The sequence below is a fragment of the Sus scrofa genome, chromosome 15, assembly GCF_000003025.6.
Source record: "Sus scrofa isolate TJ Tabasco breed Duroc chromosome 15, Sscrofa11.1, whole genome shotgun sequence".
Taxonomy (NCBI): Eukaryota; Metazoa; Chordata; class Mammalia; order Artiodactyla; family Suidae; genus Sus; species Sus scrofa.
Window position 1 is genome coordinate 124,488,116 of NC_010457.5, and position 18,713 is coordinate 124,506,828.

Genomic DNA, 18,713 nt, shown 5'->3' on the forward strand with positions numbered 1-18,713 from the left:
CTTTAAGTCAGTGTTAACAAAAAAGAAAATTACTCTTAATGTTCCAGTGTCCAGAGGGGTAAGATGTAGGATGCCGTTAAGAAGTACTTGGGGAGTTCCCGTCGTGGCGCAGTGGTTAACAAATCCGACTAGGAACCATGAGGTTGCGGGTTCCATCCCTGCCCTTGCTCAGTGGGTTAACGATCTGGCGTTGCCATGAGCTGTGGTGTAGGTTGCAGACGCGGCTCGGATCCCGCGTTGCTGTGGCTCTGGCGTAGGCCGGCGGCTAAAGGCTACAGCTCCGATTAGACCCCTAGCCTAGGAACTTCCAATATGCCGCAGGAGAGGCCCAAGAAATGGCAAAAAGACAAAAAAAAAAAAAAAAAAGTACTTTGTGTTTCTGGGCAAGTGGAACTACAGAACACCCACACTCTGAATCTAATTGCTGGTTTATGAGTAGTTGATGGGCATCCATCATTTTCCACACTCACAATGAACCACTCCAGGTGGAAGGATGACCTGATATTACTATAAAACCTTAAGATACTCTTAACCAGGGCACCTAAAAGAAAAGCAAGTGGAAGTAAGCTGTAAAGGGAAGAGTGAGATCTAATCGTTATTACTACAGCATTCATGAATTTCCTAATTCTCTCTCAATAAAGGCAGGTTTCCAACTTCCTACACCACAGCTCATGGCAACGCTGGATCCTTAACCCACTGAGCGAGGCCAGGGATCAAACCTGCATCCTCATGGTTACTAGTCAGATTGTTTCCACTGAGTCACGACGGGAACTCGGTTTCAAACTTTTTTGAAGACAGGATCCTCTGTTCAAATCTTACTTAGAAGTATACATACAAATGTTTTCTCGATTGTTTGCTTATGGGAGTCCAGGAGATATTTAAAAAGCCAGTTCTCTAAAACATATTCTCTGGAAATGGCCAAAGTCTTCATTTTTAGCTAAAAATACAAATTGGAAATAAACACCAATGAGTACTGATAACCTTAAAGGCAAAAAGATACAGGTATGTCCATGAAGCTAATATGCATGAATCTGGCTGGAATAAAACTACTGCATATGTGAATATGAAAGTGGCCATTTAAGCTGTGTTCAAAAGTCAAAAGAGGAGTTCCCGTCATGGAGCAGTGGTTAATGAATCCGACTAGGAAGCATGAGGTTGCAGGTTCGATCCCTGCCCTTGCTCAGTGGGTTGCCGTGAGCTGTGGTGTGGGTTGCAGACGCGACTCAGATCCCAGGTTGCTGTGGCTCTGGCGTAGGCCAGTGGCTTAAGCTCCGATTCAACCCCTAGCCTGGGAACCTCCATATGCTGTGGGAGCGGCCCTAGAAAAGGCAAAAGGACAAAAAAAAAAAAAAAAGGCAAAAGATACATTTGAGAGAAAGAGAAAATAAATGAGAATGAATGATTTTACTAAGTGTTAATTTTAAGATAACTTAGAAGTTAGCCTGAAACCTGATTTCAGTTATTTTAGAGCTGGGTAGCATTGTAATACAGTGAAGGAATTCAGGCAGGTAGAAATTAAAATGTAACTTGTAAATTAGGATTGGTTTCATCTTTGAGAAAGAAAATTCCAAATATTAATGGCTTAAACCAGATAGGAGTTTATTTCTCTCATCAAAGCCAGAATAAGTGCTCCAGGGAAACACTGCCTTTATTCTGAGTGGCCAGGTACACAGCAGACGACTCCATTTATCAGCCCTACTTAGGAATGTATTTCAGTATGTTTGGGTGGGTAGATATGTTTTTCTATCTACTCATCCATCCTATTAATCCTTCTGGATGAAAGGTGAATAGACTGCTCACAGGGTTGATATTTAGTTTGCCAGAACACATGATTCTTTAGGAATTCAGAAGAGAGTGGTTCTTAAGCAAGATGCTGCAGCACATCAATGTACCAAAATCAGGGCACTAACAATGTATAAAGCTGCTCCTCCCTGAGCAAAGTAAAACTTAAATATGTAAGATCAAAACTGAGTAGTACAAATCACCCAAAAAACCCTCTCAACTTTCAGGACCTGGGCACTTGAAATTGAAAATTGAACATCTTTTGCATCGCTTTGAATTTGGGCCACAGCCTTTCCTGTAGAATAGCGGAAGCCAAGGTCTATTTTGGAAGCAGAAAAAAAAGGAGCACAAGGTGGTAAATAACAGTACCTTTCTCTTTTTTTCCCCCACTCACTACATAGAGTTAACTGAAATAACTCTAAAACACACATTAAGTCACAGCATTCATTCTCAAGGGGGATGAAAACTGGTTCTTGATAGGAGACGGGGTTTTGAAAAAAAAAATTACATATGTATATATTTTGTCTTTTTGCCTTTTTTTGAGCTGCTCCCACGGTATATGGAGGTTCCCAGGCTAGGGGTCGAATAGGAGCTGTAGCCACCGGGCTACGCCACAGCCACAGCAACAAGGGATCTGAGTTGCGTCTGCAACCTACACCACAGCTCACAGCAACACCAGAACCTTAACCCACTGAGCAAGGCCAGGCACCGAACCTGCAACCTCGTGGTTTCTAGTCAGATTCGTTAACTACTGCGCCACGACGGGAACTCCCTGAAGAAATATATTACAACAGTTTGGAGCCCTCCAAAGCTGAACCGTTCTTAACAGTACTCCTTAGTATTCAGTTCATTTCACTGCATGGTCTTGGGTTTCACTGGAGAAGCACTGACAGGAAAAACACAGCAAATGCATGCAAGATTAGTGCTCCAAAACTATGGTGACAGGTGGCTCTGATCCTGTCTGTAACTGCCCTCCATATCAAGGGCTCAACTGCCAAGTCAGTTTAAGAGGTGACTTGCATGTGCAAGGAGCTACCATTGGCTGCCTTGTGGATGCTTTATGTTTAGTCCTAAGAGCTTCCATGAGTGGCCCAGGCTTTTCTAATTCAAATAGTGATTTAACAACATCATTAATTACATCAGGTGCTGGAAAGAAAAAACATCGACACTATCTGACTACCAGCTAGTTATTCTCTTATCAAGGAAAAGTTAAATTTACTAAAAATTACTTTTTAAGAAATTAATTTTTCAGGCATTCCCACTGCAGCTCAGCGACAACGAACCCAACTAGTATCCATGACGAGGGTCAATCCCTGACCCACGATGCCGTGAGCTGGGGTATAGGTCTCGGACAGGGCTCAGATCTGGCACTGCTGTGGCCGTGGCCAGCATCTACAGCTCTAATTCAACCCCTAGCATGAGAACTTCCAGGTGCCATGGGTTTAGCCCTTTAGAAAAAAGAAAAAGGTGAAAGAAAAATTAATTTTTCAATTCTTTTAAATTTACTGGAAAATGAGTTTTGGATGGCTTTAATTTTTTTTGGTTACAATTATGTACTTAATTGCCAACTGGAATATACAGTTTGATACAGTGCAGTTTATATAAATAAGTAACATTAAAAGCTATGTAGCAGATACAAAGTTAATGTTAGTAGGTTTTTAATTTTCTTTTTTATTTAGGGCCACACTTGTGGCATACGAGGCTCCCAGGCTAGGGGTCTAATTGGAGCTACAGCTGCTAGCCTACGCACAGCTGCAGCAATACCAGATCTGAGCCGCACCTGCAACCTACACCACAGCTCATGGCAACGCTGGATTCTTAACCCACTGAGCAAGGCCAGGGATCGAACCCATAATTTCATGGTTCCTAGTTGGATTTGTTTCTGCTGCACCATGAAGGGAACTCTGGTTTTTAACTTTTAACTTAAAAAAACTTTACTTATTCTTAACCCTGAATTTAACTAAAAAAAAAAAAAAGTTCATACTTTCCCTTTTTATGTATAAAACACAGCTATACATACAGTATGTAATAAATATGCAGTGTATCAGTGATATTAAAATTTTAAGAAGGTGCAGGAGAGAGGATTAAGGTGGCGAAATAGGACTGAAGCTCAACATCTCTCTTAAAAACAACAAAATTCACAACTCAAAGCTGAGCAATCCCCACCCAAATGGACCGGAAACCTTAAAAAAGATACCCTACTCCAGAAGAAAAAGAGGAGGCCACATCAAGAGGTAGGAGGGGAGATTTCTTGATATAAACAACCCCATACCTCCCGGGTGGGGAGCTTCACAGACTGAAAACTAACTGGTTCACAGAGACTCACCTACAAGAGTGAGAGTTCTAAGCCCCACATCAAACCCTTATGTGCGGGGATCTTGCACAGAGAGAAAGAGCCCCTGGAGCATCTGGCATTGAAGGCCAGTGCGGCTTGTGCACAGGAGCTCCACAGGACTGGGGGAAACAGAGACCCCATTCTTAAAAGGCGCACATGGACTTTCACGTGCACTGGGTCCCAGGGCAGAGCGAGCTCTCCAGAGGAATCTGGGTCAAACCTGACTGCAGTTCTTGGAGGACATCCTGAGAAAACAGGGGTGAATGTGGCTTGTTGTGAGAGAGGGACATTGAAAGCAAAGCTCTCGGGAATGTTCAGCAGCTGCCTTTCTCTGGAGGGGGCTGTTTTGGGAAAATCTGGCCCCACCCATCAGTCAGTGCTGAGAAGCCCCAGGGCAAACAATCCAGGTGGGATCACAGTCCCACCCCTCAGTAAACAGGCTCCCTAAAGACCCCTCAGGCACCCAGCAGCCACTAATCCCATCCAGAGATTAAGCCCCCCCCCCACCAGAGGGATTAGAATCAGCTCCACCCACCAGTGGGCAGGCATCAGCCCCTCCCATCAGGAAGCCTACAGCAAGCCCCCCATACCAACTTCAGCCACAAGGCGGGCAGACACCAGAAGTAACAGAGGCTACAACCCTATTATCTGTAAAAAGGTCACCACACCAAAAACCTATAAAAATGAAAAGACAGAGAACTATAACTCAGATGAGGGAGAAAGGAAAAACCCCAGAAAATCAGCTAAGTGAAGAGGAGATTCTCAGCCTCCAGGAAAAAGACTTTAGATTGTTGATGCTGAAGATGATGCAAGGCATTGGAAATAAACTGGAGGCAAAGATGGATAACTTACAGGCAACACTGACCAAAGAGATACAAGATATAAAACCTAAACAAGAAGAGATGCAAAATACAATAACTGAAATAAAAAATTCACTAGAAGCAGCCAACAGCAGAATACAGGAGGCAGAAGAACCAATAAGCGAGGTGGAGGGCAGATTAGTGGAAATTACAGATGTGGAACAGAAAAGAGAAAAAAGATTGAAAACAAATGAAGAGAGTCTCAGAGAACTCTGGGACAACGTTAAACATGCCAACATCTATATTATAGGGGTGCCCGAAGGAGAAGAGAGAGAGAAGGGGACAGAAAACATAGTCCAAGAGATAATAGCCAAAAACTTCCCCAACATGGGAAAGGAACCACTCACTCAAATCCAGGAAGTACCATATAAAACAAACCCAAGGAGGAAGACACTGAGACACATATTAATCAAACTAACCAAAATGAAAGAGAAAATCTTGAAAGCAGCTAGGGAAAAGACACAAGTAACATACAAGGGAACTACAATAAGGTTATCAGCAGATTTTTCAGCAGAAACTCTGCAGGCCAGAAGGGAGTGGCGTGATATACTTAATGTGATGAAAGACAAAAACCTCCAACCAAGATTACTTCACCCAGCAAGGCTCTCATTCAGACTTGCAGGAGAAATCAAAACCTTCACAGACAAGCAAAAGTTGAGAGAATTCAGCAACGCTAAACCAGCCTTACAACAAATACTAAAGGAACTTCTCTAGGCAGAAAAGACAGCAACAGGAAACAAAAATTCCACAAATGACAAGGCTCACCAGTAAAGGTATATATACAGTAAAGATACGAAATCATCTATGCACAATTATTCCACCAAAATCAGAAATCATGAGAGGAGGTGGGTACAAAAGCAGGACACTGGAGATGAACTTGCAATTAAGAGAACAGCAACTTAAAACAATCTCATATACATATAGACTCATATCAAAACTTCAGAAAAACTGCAATCCAAAAATCTACAAGTGATACACAAACAAGGAATCTCTGGAGAAGAAATATATCTCATAGTAAATAAGTGCATAATCCACCATGAAGGGAGTCATTTGACATCATTCTTAGAATGCTGAAGTCTTCTTAGAACTGATCCTGGAGTTCCCGTCGTGGCTCAGCGGTTAACGAATCCGACTAGGAACCATGAGGTTGCGGGTTCGGTCCCTGCCCTTCTCAGTGGGTTAACGATCTGGGCGTTGCCGTGAGCTGTGGTGTAGGTTGCAGACTCAGCTCAGCTCGGATCCCGCATTGCTGTGGCTCTGGCGTAGGCTGGCGACTACAGCTCTGATTAGACCCCTAGCCTGGGAACCTCCATATGCAGCAGGAGCGGCCCAAAGAAATAGCAAAAAGACAAAGGAAAAAAAAAAAAAAAAAGAACTGATCCTGATTCCCTCTCCATCAAAGAATTTATGATAATTATAATTAAATAATGCAACTGTACAATTAAATAATACAGCTCTACAATTGTAAAAACCATTTCTCGCCATGGTACAATGTAAGGTCTATAATGTCTTGTTTATCACCTAGAATGGTGTAATGCCTATACTGAAGAATCAATAAGATGTAACAAATTGTAAGGACATATTTATATAGTTACACTGTTTTTTAACCAATTTATGCATTTTCATTTTACTTATTTTCATATGGTGTATTATTTTTGTTATTCTTCCCAGTTAAGTTATTCTTTTTATTATGCTATCTAAAATATTTAATGGTATATAAGGCTTTCTTCTTTATAAATTTTAGTTGCAATAATATACACAATTTTAATAAAATGCTAATTTTTAAAGAAAAATTGAAATGTAATAGATAATACTAAATAGTAAAGATGAAAGCCATACAAAATGGGGGAAAAAAAAATTTCAAGAAGGTACAATTAGGAAAAAGTCTAAAAAGTTTCCTTAAGGGAGAGATAATATAAAGAAGTTGATAGGAGTTCCTGCTGTGGCACAATGGGATCAGCGGCGGCATCTTGGGAGCACTGGGACACAGGTTCGATCCCGGGAACAGTTGGTTGGTTAAGGAACTGCCAATTGGGTCACAACCGTGGCTCAGATGTGATCCCTGGCCCAGGAACACCATATGCTGAGGGGGAGTCAAAAAAGAAAAAAAAAAGAAGAAGTAGTTGCCAAATGCTGTGTTACAAGATCTACCAGATGGGAAAGTGAGCTGACCAAGTCATTCAAGGGACTGAGTGTGGAGCACGTCTGTCAATGCTGAGCACCGAAAGGTCAAGTGGGTACCAAAGCATGCCAAAAGCAGAGGAGGTGAGCCTGAGTGGAGAGAAATTTGCCTCATACACATCACGAACAGTGAGATGGGAAAATAAACACACTCCAAGCACAATATAAGGCTAAGTGAATCGTGACAACTGCTGAAGCTTTTACCAGCACTGTGGCCCATGTTTGGATGTGTGGTGATCACTGCCCTTAATAAGACCTCAAAAAAGGTAACAAAAATTGTAGTATTTGAAAGACTGCCTCAAACACAAAAAAGCAGAGAACCAGAGGATTAAGGACTTTTTTTTTACACAGAGTAATAAGGGCAAGATGTTTAAAAACTTTCAAACCTTTTACTTTTTAAACTCGATGCCTTAACAGAATAACATCTTTGCTGACAGTAAGTAAAAATGTAGACACGCCACATAGATCCCTCTTCCTTTCAGTCTAGACATTCTGTGTAAATCAAACCATAAATGGAACACCTTTACTCCAACAAGTTGTCAACACATTTTTTTCTCAAATATTTCCACACTCATGTTATACTGAAAACCAATGTGAAGATCAGAGAAACATCATATTTCCATCTATATTTTTTAGCATCTGAAATCTTTCACAGGTGTCCTGAAAGAGGAAAAAGGTCATGACCTACAGGTCAAGTCAATGAACATTAGGTGACACTGTAACAGAAGGTATCTAAATAATCTCTGTGGGTACATATGGTATAGGATTAAATGTGCCTATTACTTACAAGGCTATTTTTCATTTCACAAAATGAATTCTGAGCAGCATGAAAATTAGAATTATCAAAACTAAAAGCACTAAAACTTCTGTTTTTCCATCAGGGATCTTTGTCTCAGGTTAACTGACATTTTCTGTAGATTTGTGAATAAACAAAACTGAAGTAGTAACAAATTAAAGGGGAAAAAAATACACTCAAGTCAATGCAGCCAATCACACAAAAGCCCACTACCTTCCACAAGAAATTATTTTTGCCACTGATTTGCCCAGGAACCATATAACTGTTCTAAACACAAAAATGCTGGGAATTTTCCTTGCCCAGAAATAGTTTTTGAAAATGATAGTGCATTTTAACATACATAATTTAGTTTGCAACAAACCACAGAAACCAAGGGGAAGAAATCTGAAAAAAAGCATATACATATGCTGTCATAATCTGATCAAATGCCACTAAAACATTCTGAGTTAAACCCTTTTGAAGCCCCCAAAATGCTCTATAGTCTGTTAAAAGGTTAAAGGTTCTTCTTCCTTTTTGTCCACTCAACAACTGCTCTTACTTTATCAGCAATTTAACATTCTAGCTCACCTTGTGCTCTTAATGGCAAGGGTTCTCAGCAAATAAAACCTATGTGAGACGAAGCAACTATGGCTTCTAACTGTGGCTGCAATCATGGCTTCAGGAGTACTTCTCAGAGATGCACAGGCTGCAAAGGGCTGTTGCCTGCATGAGAGGCAAGGTTACATGCTCATGTCAACAGAACTCCCTGAGATCAGTGTGACGATCAATCAAATGAGTTTCCTGATTTTGCTCGCAATGAACAGTGCCAAGTTTCTCAAAGGGGATCAAGTTCTGTTCCACACAGTTCTACCTCCAAACAAAGCAACAGGAAGGAAGCCAAGGGTGTTCATTAGAAAGGACAGAAAGAGATTAGGTGTAACTGCCAATGAACTGACATTAGCAAGACTTGCTGATGAACAGACTTAGCTCCATTATAATGACAAAGTCACCAGGGATTTTTAATTATTAAAAGGTAAACCATATGCCAGAGTGATAAAAGACAACTCAGTAATCGAGAATGGTAGTTCTTAATCTGTTTCTACTTGACTTTTTGATACTCTGAAGACCTTTTCTTGAAGCAGAAAAAGTTATATGCAAAATAACAATAAATCAGAGGAAATGGAGTGCTAATTCCATTTCCTGTATGGAGATTTACTTAGGAGAACTATATATGAGATTCATTTTATATATATATATAATAGCAGCCAAAATTCCTGTATGGAGATTTACTCAGGAGAACTATATATGAGATTCATTTTATATATATAATTTTAGATGAAGAATACCAACTTTGCTGCTGACTTATTTTGATAAGCCACTTCTTTAGGTCTTGGTTTCCTTAACCATTTAAAAAAAAAAAAAAAAAAGGCAATCATCTTGTCATTAGATAATCAAAACAGATAATCAAAATACAATAAAACAACAGCAAAAAAACCAACAAAAACCCAATCAAAAAATGGGCATAAGACCTAAACAGACATTTCTCCAAAGAAGATATAAAAATGACCAACAAACACATGAAAAAAATGCTCAACATCCCTGATTTGTAGAGACACGCAAATCAAAACTACTATGAGATACCACCTCACACCAGTCAGAATGGCCATCACTAATAAATTCAAAAATAACAAATGCTGGAAAGGGTGTGGAGAAAAGGGAACGTTCCTACACTGTTGGTGGGAGTGTAAATTGGTACAACCACTATGGAAAACAATATGGAGGTACCTTAGAAAACTAAATACAGGATTATCAAATGACCCAGCAATCCCACTCTTGGGCATTGGGACAAAACTTTCCTTGAAAAAGACACATGCACCTGTATGTTCACTGCAGCACTATTCATGACAGCCAAGACATGGAGATAACCTAAATGTCCAAAGATAGATGAAAGAAGATGTGGTATATATACACAATGGAATTCTACTCAGCCATAAAAAAGAACAAAATAATGCCACTTGCAGCAACATGGATGGAACTAGAGAATCTCATACTAAGTGAAATCAGAAAGAAAAAGACAAATATCATATGATATTACTTATATCTGGAATCTAATATATATCACAAATAAACCTTTTCACAGAAAAAAGAAACTCATGGACTTGGAGAACAGGAATCTGGGGTTAATAAATGCAAACTATTGCCTTTGGAATGGATAAGTAATGAGATCCTGCTGTATAGCACTGGGAACTGTTTCTAGTAACTTATGATAGAGAATGATGGAGGATAATGTGAGAAAAACAATGTATATATGTATGTGTGACTGGAACACTTTGCTGTATGGTAGAAAATTGACAGAACACTGTAAACCAACTATGATGAAAAACATGAAAATCATTTAAAAAAATACAAAAAACATTACAATATTCTGAGAGCTATGTAAATTCAAAAGGAACCACAAGATGGCCTCTGCCCTCAAACAAAATCAAACACCATAGCAATAACTTGGTCTATAAAAAAAAAAAAAAAAAAAAAAAAAAAAAAAAAAAAAAAAGGGAGTTCCCACCGTGGCTCAGCAGTTAATGAATCCGACTAGGAACCATGAGGTTGTGGGTTCGAGCCCTGGCCTTGCTCAGTTGGTTAAGGATCCAGCGTTGCCATGAGCTGTGGTGTGGGTTGCAGATGCGGCTCGGATCCCGCATTGCTGTGGCTCTGGTGTAGGCCGGCAGCTACAGCTCTGATTAGACCCCTAGCCTGGGAACCTCCACATGCCGAGGGAGCGGCCCTAGAAATGGCAAAAACAAACAAACAAAAAACTGAACAAAAAGATCTACAACCACATCTTAAGTGGTTACAGTTTATTTTCTAACTAAAACACACACACACAGGGACACACACACATACTCACTCTCTCCCCAAACCAAAACAGACATCTACATATTAGGGAAATTACATACTAAGTATTATGTTGTTTTGATGCTAAAATATATAAGGATTAAAATTATAATATCACAGGTTTAGAATGATAAAAGAAAAAAAATCAACGCATATGAACTGTGTTATAAAATGTTCCAAGTGACACAAAAGGATCTAAGTTCCAAGTGGAACTTTTCCAAATGCTGAATGCTATAGCTTCTACCTTCATCAAATTTCGTAAATCAGTCTTCTCCTTGGTATAACCTCGGAGTCCTTATTCTCACTGCTTTAGAACACATTATAACACCTCTCAACCATTCTCTTCCCCTCTACTCTCCATGCCACCTCACTTAACGTATCGCTGCCAGATTAATACCTTCACAGTGCAACTCTAATCATACCACTTACCCACTTAAAAAAAAAAAAGACACAGCAGTAACTTCAATATTTTCCCATTAATGAGTTAAAATCCTTTATACTAGCACTCTGTACTCTAAATGTAGGCCCAAGCTTCTTCCTCACTGCAGAGTGAAACCAAACTGCACTAGGCCATGTTTCCCATGAATTTGGCTTTGCTCTGGTGGTTTGGTTTGCCCTGTTTCCCTGTCTCCACCTATTCCTTCAAAGGCCCATGCCACTGCCCAGAAGCTCACTACTGCTTTCCCAGAGGCCCCCAAGAAGCTGCCCTGCCTTCCTCTTTGGAAACTTCAAGGAACTGGCCTAGCAGCTTGGTGTGAGAGCTGGTATGCAGTGATCATTCCCCTATAGGTTGACAGCAGCGCCCATGTCCTACTTATTCCAACTTCTTAAAGCCTATCTCATGACTGAGAACTCAGATTCTTCTGAGAAATAGATGTCTAAGGAACTTAATGAGATGGGAAAGCCATAATATTAAGATGTTGGCTTACAGCTTATAGAATCATCATTAATAGAAAAGTCATATATAAAAGTACAATATCCACCACAAATTATGCTCCAATTTACCGTTTCAGCTCTCTGCAACCTTTCGAGCACAAAAAAATAATTAGATGTCACATATATGGTGTAATCTGTTTCAGGGAACAGATTTATCCAGTTAATTGCTATATAAAGTAAAATTTCTGAGAAAAAACTTTGTATAGAAAGTAAAAAAACAAAAAACAAAAAACACATGTACCACATCAGCTTTCAGGTTGCCATTAACTTGGATGACCAGATCTTAAAGCTGAATTCTAGAAGAGTTAACTGGTCAATGAGAAAGTAAAGCCACTATAAAGACAGGCAACTTGACTTTGTGGAAAGAACACTGGGAGGCAAGAACCCTGGCTTCTACGTGTGTGAACCAGCCCAACTCACTTAACGTGCCAAGCCTCGGCTCCTTCACTTGCCAAATCAGGAAACTGGACTTGATGAACTCCAGGACCTAGTTCCAAAACTCTAAAATTCTGTAAGAGTAGCACGTCTTCTCTTGATGATTGTGAATGAGAGACACGGTAGAAAATGGTAACTCCCTGCCATATTTAATCTCTCAATTTTATAAAAAAAAAAAAAAAAAAAAAACCCACAAAAATCTTCAACCTAAAAAGGCTCACATAGGAAGTTTCCATGTGGTGCAGCAAGTTAAGGATCTGGCATTGTCACAGCTCTGGCACAGGTCACAACTGTGGCACAGGTTCGAACCCTGGCCCAGGAACTTCAACATGCCATGGGTGTGGCCAAAAATAAATAAATAAATAAAAAGGCCCATATATTTAGGATTATTGCATTTTCAAAGAAGTATCCAAATTAAAAAAATGAAAACAAATAACAATTTTAAAAAATCTGAGAACTAAGGGAAAAACAAAAATATAACCTCCAAACCTCACACCACTACAAATAACTAAATAACACTTTTAAAAAAATGCATGTTCTAATTATCACAACTATATTTCAATAAAATCTAAAAAAAAAAGAAAAAACAAAACTGAATGTTCCGATAGAAATTTAAGATACCCAAAACACTTACATATATATATATATATATATATATATATATAAAAAACCTGTAAAGTAAATAAAATAGTAAAAAATTGTAAAGTAAGTAAAATAGTAAAGTATTTCTTTCAAGTTGCTTCTGGATCTCTTATCTAACAAAATAAACTCAGATGCAAGCTTTAGGAATATGAAAAGCAAAAATTTCAGAATTCCTCAAACAAGAAGAAACTAGCATTTTAGGAATATATCTATTATATAAGTTAGCCTTTTTCCTCCTTTTGCCCTAAAGGCTTCAGACAGGCAGCTGTGAGGGCAAGTCATGAGTTTAGGTTCTCTCAGCTTCCATTTTGGATTGTGGGTCTGTCATGGCTTGATGGTGCCGGTAACTAGGGGTTACCAGCACTCGGTTGGAACAAAAGAATCCTGTGCGGCACTACAAGAGCTCTTAAGAGCATTTTCTTAAAATGCTGGAGGGAAAAGGGATATTTCTAGAAAACAATGACAATTGAAATGAAACTCTATGTGCCACCTCCCCCATCCCAAATCAAAACCAAAAACCCTTTATCACAAATAGAGCTTGGCCTCTTCATCACAGTACCACTGACTCTGGACTCAGATGATCCGTCTCACCTTCTGATGCTTTGATCACATATCCTCCCTTCTTTTCACCAGGAGGCACAGCAAATAGCTGCATGATTCTGTCCAGGAGCCCATGGATTATCTCAAACCCAGGATTCTTGTTGTAATAAACAGCACAGAGATGCCTGTAGTTTCTTGCACCTACATCTGAAAAAATAAAAGAATTGGCCACAAGGCTACATTGACCATCACTTAAGAAAGTGATTTACCCCAACACAATCTTAGGCAAAGTCAACAAAAAAGAAAACCAATTAGTCAACAGAGAACCAATTAACCTCACAAATGCAAGATAAGATGGTTTTCAAACATCAAATTCCCTGAGGTGCTTTTATTTGGGGGGCTGTGGAAAACCCTCCATGCTGGCCCAGGAACAATAAGGCTTTATCGTGACATGAATTGCTAAAACCATTTGTAAAGAATTTAGCAACATATATCAGAGTCTTAAAACTTTGCATTCTTTTATTCACACACTGTCCAAAGGATATAATCCTGAAACAACAAAAGTTTCAGGTAGAAAGATATTATTTCTAAATAAAGCATTATTTATAATACAAAAATTAGAAACAACCTAAATTGGGAAATGGGCTGAAGTACAGCACAATCACTCATCAGAATACTATGTGGATAAAAAGCATTTTTATGAAGATTTACCCCAACAGACCTAGAGCAAATACTTCAAAACAAAAAAAAAAAAGGAAGCCACAAAGTTCAAAGAGAGTCAAAACTAAATTATATTGTCTAAAGAATATATACAGGTTGCAAAACTACAAAGCAAAGAAAGGAATGACTATCACAAAGTTATAATAGTGATTGCTCTAAATAAAGGGAAGGTAATATGATAGGAAAGGGTCTTACAAGAGGCTGAACATACTGGCAACAGGCATGCAGAAGTTCCCGGGCCAGGGATCGAGCCTGTGCCACAGAAGCAACCAGAGCCACAGCAGCAACAACATCAGATCCTTAGCCTGCTGAGCCACTAGGGAACTCCATTTCTTAATTTGGATGGTTACACTAATGTTTGCTTTATAATCTTTTTATTTATTTTTTTTTTCTTTTGTCTTTTTTGTTGTTGTTGTTGTTGTTATTGTTGCTATTTCTTGGGCCGCTCCCGCGGCATATGGAGGTTCCCAGGCTAGGGGTCTAATCGGAGCTGTAGCCACCGGCCTACGCCAGAGCCACAGCAGCGCGGGATCCGAGCCACGTCTGCAACCTACACCACAGCTCACGGCAACGCCAGATCGTTAACCCACTGAGCAAGGGCAGGGACCGAACCCGCAACCTCATGGTTCCTAGTCCGATTCGTTAACCACTGCGCCACGACGGGAACTCCTGCTTTATAATCTTTTTAAACTGCATATGTCATATACACACGTCACAATTATGACATGAAACAGGAGTTCCCGTTGTGTCTCAGTGGTTAACTAACTCAACCAGTATCCATGAGGACATGGGTTTGATCCCTGGCCCTGTCAGTGGGTCAAGAATCCAGCGTTGCCATGAGCTGTGGTGTAGGTTGGAGACACACCTCAGATCCCGAGTTGCTGTGGCCGGCAACTACAGTTCCAATTCAACCCCTAGCCTGGGAACCTCAATATGCCGTGGGTGTGGCCCTAAAAAGACGAAAAAAACCAAATATGAAATAAAAGCAATTTATGAAGAATCACAACTATGTAAATATAACCGTGAACCAAAAAACTCCATGCACAGGAAAAAGAACATAAAGAACTATACCTAAGTATTAATAGAGGTTATGTTTGGGCAGGAATATATTTTTTGAAGTTTATTTTCCATTTTTCTTGATTAGTATATATTTTTCTACTTTGAAAATCAGGTCAAACTTACAAAATGTAATATTTTTAAAAAGAATTGCAATAATCCAAGTGAAAAATGAATGATTAAATAAACTAGTTCACCCATAAACTGGAATTCTACTCAGCAGCAAGGTAGACTTGCTAACAGATGAATCTCAAGGGCATTAAGCTGAATGAAAGAAACCAGTCTTAAAAGGCTACAAACAATATAAATCTATTTATATGACATTCTAGAAAAGGCAAAAGACTAACAACAGAGCAGTTCCCTCGGGGCTCAGGCGGTTAAGGGTCCGGTGTTGTTACTGGCGTGGCTCTGGTTATAGCTGTGGCATGGGTTCAATCCCTGGCCCAGGAAATTTGCATGCCACACATGGGTGTGGCCATAATAAAGCCCAAACAAACAAAAAACAAACAAGAAACTATAGCAGCAGAGAACAGATACTGGTAGCTGGCTTAGACATGGGGGGGAAAATGTGACTACAATGGGACAACGTGAAGGATTTTGGGGGGTGACAGAACTGTATCTTGTAGTAATGATTACTAAAATCTAAAACAGTATTAAAATTCATTTTTAAAGAAAGAAGTGCATAGCATACAAAAACAGGCTCAAATTTGGTAGTGATCATTTTAACTTTTTAACAGGTAAATATACTTGTGGCTCTGTAATAAATTCTGGAGGAAACGATTCCAAATTCCTCTACACAAACACTGAATGAATGTTGGCTTCATTTTGTCTTTCGAATTAAAAAGAGAAAGATGAAACTATTGTCTACTTGGGGGAACAAACTGGAAATTAAAAACTGCTTCATATTAGCAAGTATTGATCAAAAGTTCTTCCACAGACGTACCAGCCATGACTGATATAAAATATAGAATGTCTTTCACTTTCCAGACAGCCAAATCAACAAGAGTATTTTAAGACACTGCCTTCTGGGAGTTCCCTCTGCAGCTCAGTGGTTAACGAATCCGACTAGGAACCATGAGGTTGCGGGTTTGATCCCTGCCCTTGCTCAGTGGGTTAAGGATCCGGCATTGCCGTGAAGTGTGGTGTAGGTTGCCGACGAGGTTCTGATCCCACGTTGCTGTGGCTGTGGTGTAGGCTGGCAGCTACAGCTCCGATTAGACTCCTAGCCTGGGAACCTCCATATGCCTCAAGAGTGGCCCCAGAAATGGCAAAAAGACAAAACAAAAAAACGCACTGCATTCTACCACTAAAGTAATCTACAAGTGAGCCCATAAAGGGGGGGAAGGAAAAGGAAACTAAGATGAACTCATTATCTACTTTGTGCTAGGACTTAGTACCTATCAACCCTCTCCTTTAATTCTCAAGACAAGAAAGTAAGGTAGGTTTCACTATACTTATAAAACGGAAAGGGAAAAGAAGATGCGGAAACAAAAGCTCAGAAAGGTTTTGCTCAAAGTCAACCTAACTGCTAGGAGCTAATTGTAATTAATTACGCACCTAATAAGTTTCAAAATCAGAACTTGACCAGGACTGCCTAATTCAAGAACCCAGGCTTTCTGCACTGCACAGGAGAAATCTCCAAACCTCTGAAGGATTTAGATGAAATCACTAAAGGATTTAGAGGAAAACAAACAATATAAGGGCAAACTTACATCTGAACATACACTTAATATAGTCAAATGTGCATTCTTGAAATGTTTTCGATATGACAAACAGATGTTTCATTTTCAAAAGTTTTCATATTTAAGAATTCTAGTTAAGTAATTGAAATAAATTACTTTTTGAAGTCAGTTTTTAGCCATCAATAGTATTGTAACTCAGGGAAAGTGTACACTGAGTTAAACTTCTGACAGAGAATAGGTAGAGAACTAACTGTTCTTGCCAGGTAACATTTCTTGGTAGCTACTATGTTCAAAGTGCTCCATTCTAAGTATCCCTAGAGGGTAGAAGTCAATGGAAGTTCCCGTCGTGGCGCAGTGGTTAACGAATCCGACTAGGAACCATGAGGTTGCGGGTTCGGTCCCTGCCCTTGCTCAGTGGGTTAACGATCTGGCGTTGCCGTGAGCTGTGGTGTAGGTTGCAGACGCGGCTTGGATCCCACGTTGCTGTGGCTCTGGCGTAGGCCGGTGGCTACAGCTCCGATTAGACCCCTAGCCTGGGAACCTCCATATGCCGCGGGAGCGGCCCAAGAAATAGCAAAAAGACCAAAAAAAAAAAAAAAAAAAAAGTCAAGGCCAGTACAGGGCCTGCACAGACTAAACCCTCAACAATTGCTTTCTGAATAAATGAATAAAGTCTGGAAAGGGAGTTAAGCAAGGTCAGGACCAGACAGTGGCCAAATTCTAAGCCAGCGCAAGAGCCAGCTGATGCTGGAAAGTGAGCACTGTACCACTGTCATTCTCCCTCATTTCCGCATCCACGGATAAAGAAATGTGGTATCTAAAAACTGTAATCAAAGGTGTAAGAATAAAGATTAATATTAAAGCCAGGTAGCCATCAAACCTCACACGCATTAACTAAAAAAAGGGACCTGATTCCTCTGTAGGAAAACACACACACACACACACTCTCTCTCTCTCTCCCTCTCTCTCTCTCCCTCTCTCCCTCTCTCCCTCTCCCCAACTCTTTCTCTCCCTTCCCCATCCCCTTTCCCTGCCCCCTCCCCCTTGAAGGGAAAAAAAAGAAATGAAACAGAACTAAATTATCCCTTTCATATTACAGACTTGCTCCTGGGTATCTCTGCCATGTGGTACCCATTTGTTGGTGTCACATGCTTCTACTTTAACACACAGGCACGTATTGAAACTACTTTGTAGCTCCACTCTTGCTGTGAGGGAAGAGCCCAACAGTAATGCCACCATTCAGAGAGCTTAGCAACACAAACTGGAAGCTCTATTTTGGTAACCTTTGCCTTGGAATATGTCTCTCCTGATCTCCAAATTATGGAAAACTTGCCTTTCTGATAAGAGGAGCAACATCTGGTTTAAAGACTTATTTTTTAAAAAATTAAATAATTGATAATCAGAATAATGAAATTACAATAAAAAATATAGGACTTTAAAAAAAAACACTCCACTTAAGAAAGGTTTTTAGGATGTTTACAGCACACACATACACAATAATGTGCTATTTTTAGATTCAATTTTGCAGTATTTTTAGGAAAGGCCACTGACTTTCAGGGCTTTATATTAAGCCCACCATAAGAATTAGATTGAACACATTATTTGGGTGCCTCCTGATTGACTTTTTTCACATTTCTCCCAAGTGCTACCATTCGCTCTAGACTTGCTTCCTCATGTCTTGCTAAGATACTCCCTCTGAATTAGCTGAAATGAATTAAAAGAGAAATGGTAACACATACTGAGTTCCCACCCAGAATTCCTCCTCAGAGAACCTGCAAGGTATAGCGCAATTCCCATTTTCTAGTATTCTGCACTAAGGGACCCTATTACATCACAGGAAATTCATTGACTGCACGCCACAAAATAAGAACTATTTA

The 18,713-nt window shown here is 39.8% G+C and overlaps 1 protein-coding gene across 2 annotated transcripts in view; it reads right to left on the bottom strand.

Moving 5' to 3' along the window:
- Nucleotides 1–18,713, bottom strand: part of FARSB (phenylalanyl-tRNA synthetase beta subunit) — an 82,807-nt gene that overhangs the window by 15,880 nt on the left and 48,214 nt on the right. Inside the window, exon 16 of one of the 2 annotated variants that reach the window (XM_021074819.1) lies at nt 13,430–13,585. The exons of the other annotated variant lie outside the window; for it this stretch is intronic. Within the exon in view, the coding sequence (XP_020930478.1) occupies nt 13,430–13,585 (156 nt within the window). The remainder of the gene's footprint in view (nt 1–13,429; nt 13,586–18,713) is intronic. 2 annotated transcript variants of the gene reach the window in all.